General features: G+C 31.1%; 1 protein-coding gene across 1 annotated transcript; it reads right to left on the bottom strand.

Annotated features, from left to right (window-relative positions):
- Nucleotides 1-3,705: 3,705 nt before the first annotated feature.
- LOC117109134 lies at nucleotides 3,706-8,672 on the bottom strand. The gene is made up of 8 exons (XM_033251386.1): nucleotides 7,949-8,672; nucleotides 7,134-7,511; nucleotides 6,841-7,007; nucleotides 6,253-6,332; nucleotides 5,834-6,041; nucleotides 5,404-5,643; nucleotides 4,264-4,461; nucleotides 3,706-4,165 (listed from the first exon to the last, which is right to left on the bottom strand). Exons 1-8 carry the CDS (start codon nucleotides 8,194-8,196, stop codon nucleotides 3,927-3,929), a joined length of 1,758 nt encoding a protein of 585 aa, XP_033107277.1. The 5' UTR covers nucleotides 8,197-8,672; the 3' UTR covers nucleotides 3,706-3,926.
- Between the last annotated feature and the right edge of the window lie 3,124 nt (nucleotides 8,673-11,796).

The following is an 11,796-nucleotide window of genomic DNA, read 5'->3' on the forward strand; positions in this document are numbered from 1 at the left end:
TTGCTGAGCGAATCAGAGGAATATTACTCCCGGTTTGCAGGAATTACAGAGCTACAGCTATTGGATTAAATTACTGAACTGAATCATGCCACAGCAGTTCCATGTATGACCCAGACAATACTGTAAAGTCTAGGCCTGAGACATTGTAATAAAACATTTCATTCTTCTAGGCCATTCAAGCTATTCCTGGCAAAATTTCACTAAAAACTTACTTTTTTTTTAGAAAATATGCATTTGCATTACTCAAATTATTATAAATCATGGAAAAATATTGGCATGAATTTTAGTTTTATCACACAAAAGAATTTAAAAAAATGAGAAATACAGACTATTCTCATAAAATATTACCATTTTCTTGACGAATCCATCGTTACTAGGCAAATTTAGAATTCTCTATATACATACATACATATATGCATACATACATACATACATACTGTACATAGAAAAACTTTTTGTTGCAATTTGTCCAACTTTAGTGCTTGAAATCCGTATTTCTGATGGACTATTAGAAAAAAAAAATATCCTAAATGATTAGTTGTTACTGACTTGTGTGATTTTGTTACAATATGGTTGTTTGGGCGTAGTTTTGCGTACGTTAACGTTCCCAAAATATGAAAATGTTTTTAATTTGCGTACGTTATTATAACGTTTTTACAACGTTTTGATGCAAACATTAATCTGCAATCAAAAACGCAGTTACATGGCGATGTTTTAAAATTGTTTTTAAAACGTTTCACAAAAACGAAAACAATCTTGGGAAAATTAATGCACATTTGGTTGTGATACCGTAACGTTCAGTGAACGTTGTGATTTCGTTTTATTTGAAACACTAATTGTTTAAGAGTATCTTGCGTACGTTATAATAACAATTTTATAACGTTTTGGTGCTAACAATCTGCAATCAAAATACAATGTTACATGACAACGTTTAGAAATTGTTTTTAAAACGTTTAAAAAAAAAAACGATAACATTTGTTCGGAAATTTGGTGCAGATTTGGTTGTAGTATAACGTTCCGTAAACGGTTTGATTTCATTTTACTTTATACACTGTTTGCGAGTATTTTGCGTACGTTATTATAACGTTTTTATAGCGTTTTTGTGCGAACAATCCGCAAATAAAAATACAATGTTACATGACAACGTTTAAAAATTGTTTTTAAAACATTTTAAAAAACGATAAAATTTGTTCGGTAATTTGGTGCAGATTTGGTTGTAGTATAACGTTCCGTAAACGTTTTGATTTCGTTTTACTTTATACACTTGTTTGCGAGTATTTTGTGTACGTTATTATAACGTTTTTATTACGTTTTAGTACAAACTCCCTTACACGGTGACGTTTTAAAACCGTTTCGAAAACGTTTCTCAAAAACGAAACCCAAACTATAACCAATGCAAAACGTTTTTTAAACGTTTTGTGTTAGCTGGGTTCCTCTGGTCTTCGTGGTCATGTCTGCCTGGAAGATGGTTGATTATTGGTTTAGCAGTATATTAATCAACATACTAAAATGCAACTATGTAAATCGTATCAATAATAATAACATAAACATCGATAGATGCTATATAAAAATCATAAAATCCATTGGTTTGATTATCAGCATAATAACATAATAATGTTAAATCATAAGTATTAGTCTTACTAACTTGCAAAAAAACATTATTAACTAACACAAACGTAATAAAATCCACTGTTTTCCCACAAGAAATCATGGATACAGTAGCAATAGATTACATTAGGGAGATTATTGTTAACCACACACACATAGCATACGCACACCTCTGTGCCTATTTGGCGTTCCATACAAATATATTACGGCCGAACAAGTGTACGGCCGAACCGGACTTCATTCCTAGGTCCTACCTATAGAAGGCCCCTCGCTAGGCCTAGACTAGCTAAGGCCATAAGCGGCAGTAAAACCTAGGCCTAGTCCTAGCTATTCATGACATCAACAGAGTCACGCTTCACATCACTTGCATGGAAATTTATAAAAAAAAAAAAAAAATTGAAACAACGTGAAATATGAATAAAAATAGGCTAGGCGTAAGGGCAAGGCAGTGGAGTGCGAAAGTAAAAAAAAATAATACGTTTTACTTTAATACAATAAAAATAAAGTTGCAAGAACACAAGTACCATATTCATTCAAATAAATTCCCCTTGCTTTATTGTTCAGAGGGGTTTTGACTTGAGGGGAGGTTTATTTTTAGTAGGCATTTATAATATTAAAGGCAGCGGAGCTGTAATTTTTTTTAAATTTTAGTCTGGGCCGACAATACGTTTTAAGTTTTACTGCTCTCTATAAATAATTAGGGTGCGGTATTTTATTATTCAAAACCTACAAAAAAAAATCACAATACAGTACAGTAAAGTAAACTATGTTCAAACTTTTTATTACAGTACTTACTCAAAATACCGTATCATATTTTAATGAACGTGTGAAACTCCATCGCTTCAGAGCAAATTAATATCAATGCATTTTCAAAATCAGACAGCATAGATCTCGAAGAATAATATCTAAAACAAACAGTTTAGTACAGTAATTCTGCAGTGAAATTTTCCTGCCGTTGGTATGCCACACAGGGTACAGTAATAGACATTGGTTGAGTTTTTATAGTAAATTTGCACGCAACATCATAAACATTAAAACGTACACATTTGATAGGCGAGACTTTTTTTATTCCTTGTTTCGCATACCTATTTGTTTAAAAGATCATCGGAGGAGGGCAGAATAGGAATAAAAAGAAAAGTTTGCTTTCTTATTTAGCAAATAGTTTTACCAAAAACAGCCATACGGAGGAGGAAATAAAAATAAAAATTGTATTGGTGAATGTAAAATAGGATGGTTAAATGCTTCAAATTTTATAATTATGAAGAAATATACATGTCTTATCTTTGGATATTTCAAGGCAGCGGAGGGCGTAATACAAATTTTTAAAAACTTTTTTTTTTCCGGAAATTTCCACATTTTTGTGGCAGCGGGTGCGCTAACTGGTCAAAATAAAATTTAATTTTTATTCAAAATCATCAGTATTTGCAGTCGACGGGTTCACTAAACAAGCTATAAAAAAATCTCGCCTCAAACGGGTCTATAATGAAACTGTCCTTTTTCAGGTATGAGCACTGATGTTAAGTAACATCAGTGTTTGCAGTGGTAGGTGCTTTTATGAATACCATTGACCTATGTTGACAGGGTCAGTTTTAACTGGAAATGCACTTATAATTAATTGTTAATTATGTATATCAGGTTTGGTTCATCATAAAATATGTTCTGTATTATTCAATATTTTAAAATCAAATGAGATTTATCTATGGATTTATTAAGTGCCGACAGCATGAACTAAATTATGGATAATTGTTGAACTGAAATTTAATTACCGGCTTAAAGAAACTTTACAGTACTTCAACTTCATATAGTACCGGTGTGTGTATTTATGAAGCACATTTAGAAACATTTATGCTACCTAGGTGAAAATAAATATGATATGACTATGATAATGGTAATTCTAATTTCACTTTTTTATGAAAATTTACATGGTACAAACCCTCAATTCTGTTAGGAGCACTATAGCATTTTTCTTTAATGGTGCTAAATAATAAAACAAAACTAAACAATGATGTGTAGAATTGACCTAAAGGCCTATCATTTAAAGATGTCAGAAAGACAAGAAATACCTAAAAAATTCAAATACAATTTTGAATAGCTCATTTGAAAGTAGATTCATTGATTTACAGACATTTTACTACAAAAATCTTTAAATTGAATACTGACCATCTTAAGGATTTATGCAAAAGAATACAGAAAAGTTATTTAAGCAATCCAAATATGGAATTAAAATGTTTATTTCTTTTTACATGATGCTCACTGGTAGTACATCTTTAAATTAGCTTAAATTATTCATCACAAAAAGCTATTCAGCATTCAGCATTTTATTTAGCACTATGTGATTTTCCCAATGACTGATTGTATTCCACAGCATGACTAAGGCTGTGTGGAGCTGCTGTCCTTCTTTTCTTCTTGTCAATTGAATAGCCATGTTCTTTGACGAACGACTTTGCTGGCCTCCCTGACGTCTTTCGTCTGGCTCCTCGCCCCATATGTGCCCGCCTTGCTGTGGCAGTTGGCTGTACGCCAATGGTTTTCCCACTCCCTCTGAGTCTGTCATTGCCTATTGAAAATTACAAATTTCTTTAGAACATAAGACTGAAAACTGAAATAAGGAATAAAAATATATCTACTGTACAATTTATTATAAGAATATTATACCTCTTGTCATCAATGATTCAGTCACACCTTGATATTTTCCAAATGTGCTCAAGGCAGAACACATATGTGTGGTGGTCTTTATATGTTTCAAGTTTTCTTCAAATTTATTAATTGCAGGTCCCATTACACCCGGGTCAGTCTGCAGCATTAGGATCATTGTGTCATAAAAGGAGCGCAGAGTGTCTGTGGCACTGTCGACTAAATCAAACATTAACATTGTGTAGTTAACTTATGAAAATGAATAACAGATTACAGCGTTTGGAAGTTTCTTCTGAAATTAACTTACACAACATGGAGGTATAAAACAGCAACAACAGTTCTGATCAAAATAAGACCTACATATATGTAACATGTATTTATACATTGTACTGTTGTCATAATACATGACACAACACAATCACATTATGGAGACAACGCAATAACATTATGGAGCTAACTACTGTATGACTTTTATCTCAAGCTTTGATTAGATAATTAAATGTTAAATAACGCTGAATTCAATAATGCCATTAAAGACATACTGCCAATAAAAAATATAAAAAGAAAACCTTCAGAAATAACAACAAGACAGACAAATTGATAGTAAGTTTTCAAATGAACACATTTAAATTGATTGCAAGATACAAATTTTAAGCACTCACAGAAAAAAAAAATGTTTTGAGAGTTTATAACTTACAGTGAAATATACAAACTAAGCAATTGAATTTTGGTTTTATTGATAGTATTATTAGATTTATGAGGCAGTATATCTTTAACTTTTCAATAATTATTTTACTCACCAACAATATACAGCCATGACATCCAGTGTTACATAATTAACTGTGTGTTGTGTTGATCAAATCAAATGTAAAATATAAAACAAAGGAACAAGGATTGAACATTTATATAATTTAAATAGCATCTACATTAGTAAATTTCATTGCTAATGTTTCCTTAAAAACATATTAGATAGGCATATATGATAGTCAACTGTATAACATCAGAATCAATAACAACATGCTGAAACAACATCAATTCAAAAATGAGTGTTTAGTATCTAAGTTAACAATAACATAAATTAGAATGATATTGTTAGATGATTTAAAGTGGACATTTAAATTCTGAAAGTAATGTAAAACAATAATAACACTAAATTATTACCTAGTTCAGATGAAGTTCGATCATAAGGGTCGTCATGAGGCACATTCTGCAGGTTTTCATGCCACACACCTTGAGGGTCATCAAGAATCACATCTTGTGGGTCTTCATGAGACACATCCTGGGTGTCATCGAATAGCATGTCTTGGGGATTGTCATCACCTTGTTGGTTATCAATGGGAAATTCAGTGTTGGCCACTGTTAGGCCATCAAAAAAGCCAGGTAGTGGTGCTGCTTCCTTTCCTTTTAAAAGTACGTTAAACAAAACATATTAATTTCTAAAATCTAAAAATTAAATTCTAAAGTCAAACCACTTATTACTAAGTCTTCTTATTAGTGTATTGGGCAAGTAATATAATCAAAATAACAATGATAACAATATTATTAAAATTGTGCAGCATTTTTAGGTAGTATTATATATATATATATTTACCTGTTGCAATCTTATGTAAGCATAGCCTCATCTCTGCGTTGCTCACAGGTACAAAGTTGGATGTAGCACATTGGTAATGCTTTACAATAGACCCTTGATGCTTGCAGGGTCCACCAGTTTTGCCTACTGGGCAGGTACAGTGGCCGACTTCCACATTAATGTTGTACACATTAAGACCACTTCTAACTTCAAAGTCCACTGCAGAAATCTGATTTATGTAAATACAAAAATCAGAAAGCGGTTAGACAAATTAATACATATTACACATACATATTATTATTACAGTATTATTATTAATATTATTATTATTGTAAGTAATTGTAAATTATTTTGGAGCAGTATTGTATTTACTATTTTTTCTTTGTACAATGTATAGTGTTTGTGTTTACTAACAAAAGCATAATCTTTTAGTATGTTACCTGAGTGATGTTGTGTTTTGTAATATTCTTGTCTGTTGGCATAAACCTTGAAGTCAGCACATAATAAAAACATTTTAATACTGGGCATGTGTGTATATGACATGAACATTAGGCCTTTATAATAAAAAAAAAAAAATATTAGATTTAATATCACCTATCTAGGCTGGAAAAGTGATGAGGATGGATGCTTTTTATTTTTTATTTTGCTAAAGCCAAATATCATTCACTATTGAATTGTTTGCTGGCACATTGATATTCAAAGTAAAATACATGACTGAGATAATACAAACAATATCTACTAACTATTTACTAAAAAAATGAAAAAAAAATTCCTCCCTCAACCTGCTCAAAAAAAAAAATTAAAAAAAAAAAAAGATTCAAATTTTTCTTTTAATGCCATAGAATACATGCGCATGAGGGTGATAAACTTATCATTTTTTTATTGGGCCATCTATGCAACTTACTCTGATATACACATGTCAGTGAGTGTACTTTCGTTTCGTACAGATTCATTATTTCATCTTCGCAATCTGCATACATGATTGTCTTTAGTCTGATGAGGTGCTCAGCACGTCTTTCTTTGCAAACAGCATTTTTTTCCATTCCATAGCCATCTCCACGTAGCTTGTAGAATATGGAAAATGCATAAGAGTGTTGTTGCTTCCGGAAATTCTTTTTTTATAGCATTTTGCTCCGCGGATGAGTCATCAGTCATAAAAACTGTTGGTCCCTTTATACCTCGTCCACCAAAACACCTACATGAAGATTCAACATGACACTCAATTTAGTTTAATGTAAATATTCCATTTCAGTAGTACTGTATAAACTGCTATAAACAGTATTTCACAAAATTCAAACATTAAGCTCACATGAATACCTACCTCTGAGGTAGAATGATTTTGTACAGTGATAGTGCTTCGGCAATTGTCTCCTCTGATTCTGATGTTGGGATTAAAACACCCAGTGGCAAACCACCAGCACAACTGTGTGTTAAGAGGATGAAAACACTACAATTGTGGCGATCCATGTTTGAGGACGCGTCCATGAAGACAATTTCTCCAGAATGCTTGAGGTTCTCGTGGACGCGCTTCATCAATGGAGTGCACACAGCAACAATAGGCTTATCGTTTAAAACTTTCACAGCCATGCAGGTGCTCCCAATCTCTTCGTTGTAGTTTCTGGCATGGCTGTCCAAAGCTGTTATCATTTCCTCTTCTGATGCATTCCCGTATTGTTCCTTGAATACTTTGCTGTATAACCTGGAATTTGTAGGTAAACCTTTAAACCAGTGGTGAGCATAGGGTTGGAGGGCGAAAGTGATTTCCTTTTAAATACTACTTTTTAAAATTTTAAATACTAACAATGGTGATGATGAGATGGTGCTGATGATGATGATGATGATGATGATGGTAATGTAGTCAGTGAATATTTTTACAATGGAAAAACTATAGATATAAATCAAGAAAATATTACTATTTATTTGAATACTGTTACAGTAACATATCATTGTTATAGTAATGATTTATTCATTCTTTATGCAATAGTACTTATGCACTGTTTTTCAAAGTGGTTCAATATAAATACTTTTAAAAAAACTTTAAAGGTAAGAAAAATAAAAAATATTGTAAGGAAAATCAATAAAAATATTGTTACAACTGTCCATTAAATGTATTATTGATATTCAATTTCAACTTACCTATGCGCATATGGTATATCGGGGCAAAGCGAACGATCAGCAGCAATGACCGGATATTTCTCGCCATACTTCAGCATCAACTGTTGCTTATACATTTCAACAGCTGCTTTTGGTCCATGCCTTCTTTTAAACAATTCGATTAAAGAGTTGGATGCTTCTTCCGAAACATCCCTATGCTTAAGTGCATCAGCACACATAACTTTGTGGTTATGTGTGTACTTCAATCGTACTGCTGTTGGATACTTCATTGACAGTGCATCCTTAATCTGTTAAAAGAAAACAACATAGTGAACATACTGATTATGAAAAAGAAAGTTTTTAGGTACAGTAGTACTACAATAGAAACATGTTTATGGGGAATTATCACAAACTGGTTGTTTGACAATTAAACCACTAATTATTTTACCACTAGTCAATCATTAATTTGTTACAAATTTGTTGACAGTATGTACTAAAAAAAAACTACCTTGAATCTTTGCTAACGTTTTTTACAGTAATCATCATGTCTGCATTACAGTTGGTATGTTTTGAAGCCACTCGACGCTTCGAATTTGTATCCAAACTCTCTGGTCTTGTGTTGTGGTGGCAGCGATATTCTTTCTGCAATAAGATAATACTTGTATATTAAGATTCAAGATATTATATAATAAGAATTAAACAAGTAGATCAATGTGTAATTAACCAAGAGCAGCAGCATGGTTGGAGTCAGAAAATGGATCAAGGTTGAAAGTAGAGGCACGTGGCCACCCCCCCCCCCCCCCTGCCGAGTTTTGCCACTACATTTTAAAATTTCAACGTATATATTTAAATTAGCTTTACTCACTTAATTCTATTCTGAAATGTTGTCCCCTCCCCTCCCCATTGAAGAATCTGGATCCGCCCCTGGTTCAAGATGGAAAAACTGAAGATTTAAAAAATTGGTTCTGCATGAAAGAGGCCAGATGGGTAATTGAACAATACAACTTGTAATTGGATACAGGATTTATATAAATGCAAATAATATTGGATCAAGTTAATGTTTTAAACATTTTAGTACAAGCGAGTTTGTATCCACATGAATTTTGATTATTTGTTAATGCCACTTCAGATTAATGAGATTATTATTCCTAAATATTGAAGTTCTTGGGTAGTATTTATCAGAGATCCAGGGGAGCGAGAGGGAGAGGGAGAGCGATTGTGTAAAGCGATTATATTTTTTTAATTAAATGTTCATAATCATTTTATTTTTAAAAATTATTATTAAAATTATTCTTTGTTAGATCTATATAATTTTGTAATGGAAGTTTTTTAAAATCAAGAATATGTAGCATTTAATTTAATATTGGATAATGGATCTTCAGATCATACCTTAAAAAGAACTTTAGTTTGTGCTCTTGGATATGTCCTTTTAACCCTCCAAGTTGTATATGTCAGGATGCTGAAATCATCCAGCCAGGTCTTTAATTCTTCCTCATTGTGAATGACAAGTTGGCAATTCAGTGAAAATGAGGGCTCATTAAAGGAGTTTTCAAGCTCTTCATAGTCACTTATAATGTACAAAGCAGTGTTTGGAAAGAGCTTCTGAAAAAGAACAGTGAAAAAATCACTTTAAATTGCATATTAATTCTGTGTAATTTTATAGTTCGATAGCATAATAAAAATATCATTGTTTCAGTATTAAAAAAGTATAATAAAAATGATGGTAATATATTATGACCATAATGATATTAATAATAATGACTCCTTATTTGTATATAATTGTAAATGTATGTGGCACTTAACCATTACAAAAATTACAGTATTTGGTTTCAATCAGAATAAAAAAAAATAATTGTTTGCCTGAGAGTTTGACCTGAGATGTTGGTGTAAAATGTCTGTAATTTCAATTTAGCAAAACTTGTGGAAATTGATAATATATTTGATCTAAATTAACATGACTATAGTAATTTGATTTCTAAGTGGCATTTTATATTATTTTTTTTAGATTTCACATCAGAAAGTGTAAATTTGTTTTGAAATTTGTTTAAAATGTATTTATTTATCTATACTTTACTTATATGTTCAGTCAAAAGTTGTTGAAATAGCAAGCTTAATTTTTAAACACTGGTAAAACATTGATTACTTTTATATCTAGCATTGCAGCAAAGATTTTACTGTACACTAGAAGTTCAAAAACAAGAATTATTCCTTGCAAAAAAAAAATAAAAAAAATTTTCATGATGTATGGTTAAGAAATGTTATTAATAAATAATAATAATAATAAATAATAATTATTAATAATAATAATATTATTATTACTATTATTATTATTATTATTATTATTATTATTATTAATAAATAATATATGAAATCTATCTTAATTGAGGCACGATGTTACCTTAACTTTATCTGGCAGTATGCAAGATTCCATCTGTTATTTTTGTAATTCTGCAAAGTATCAAATAATTAATTACAATGCAAAGTATACCATACACCTTTGTAATGACTTGGTATGCCTATATCTAAATTTAAATCAAGAGATGTCAGTATGCATATTATTTTTTGAACTTTGACTTAAATCTTTACTACTACTTTTTAGAAAAAATATATATGTCCTTTCATATAGATATTTGTTTGTATTAGTTTTTATGGGCTACAGTTGCTATATTATAAATTGATTGATTTATGCATTTCTTATATTTTTATATTATAATGGTGAATAAAATGAGTGTATAAGAATTATTGAATTAATAAGACCAGATTTATAATGTTATACAGTAAGTTAAGTATGTTTTAATTATATATTAATATAGGCCTTATTCATTTTATAATAATATACCACATATTTTGATATTTGCCAACAATTCAAGAAGACAAACTAAGAAAATAATAAAAATTAATCAAACAAGAAAGGCTGTATTATTTACCTCAGGGAAAATAAGATAAGATAGGCTCAAGCATCATAGGCCTAATGGAAAGGGATACATTAAACCTCAATCCTGACTGATAGCTAGCCTAGTAAATAAATAATGTAATCTGTATAATTTTAATAACAATGTATAGTATATTTAATACATATAATATTTCTGTATAGTTATATAACATAATATTCAAAATAATTAATTATTATTCACCTTCTAAAGTTATATTTGACTGTTCCCTGTTTTGGCGCGACGAATCGTATCATTCGTTGACGCCCCCTTTCTGAACCAATCAAATGATTTGTTGACGCCCCCTAGTTGACATCATCCGATAGCTCTCTTCTTCTGGTCGGGTCGCGTGGGATCGGGTCAGCCGAGACGGCCCGAACAGAGTTTCATGTAAATGTTTCGTACGGAAAAAAAAACAGTAAATATACAAAATGATATAAAAAATAAATGTCTAAAGATTAAAAATACGGTACATAAAATTACATAAAAATTCAGTTTCACATATCAAATATTACATACATAGGCCTATTACATTAAAGAAATATTACAATTAAAAATATCAAGTAAGAGAGAATGGCAAATAACAGAAAAGTCTACACCCTCAAAAAAAAATTGTAATTTTGACAATGTTTAGAGGTATAAACATATAATTACAATTAACTATGTATGAAATGTTGGGGTTAGTCACCATACAAGGCTTATGCGGATAAAGCCAGCCCTGATTACTTGCTATTGGTTGCCAGATGCTATTTTTTGATTATCACAGATGCCATAATTTCATAATTTGTTCACATCATGCGTGCTGTTTCTTCCCCCTTGTTGGGGAGTGGTATTTGGCTCTATAATTGCCAGTTGTTATTTTCGGGCATCCCAAAATTATACTTTTAGACTACAATACCAGGGAACAGCAATCATAATAACGTCTTTGATTGGATTTGAATATTAATTTAGTCCGATGAC

The sequence above is a fragment of the Anneissia japonica genome, unplaced genomic scaffold, assembly GCF_011630105.1.
Source record: "Anneissia japonica isolate Jap-2015-1 unplaced genomic scaffold, ASM1163010v1 scaffold12887_len14229_cov115, whole genome shotgun sequence".
NCBI classification, from domain to species: domain Eukaryota; kingdom Metazoa; phylum Echinodermata; class Crinoidea; order Comatulida; family Comatulidae; genus Anneissia; species Anneissia japonica.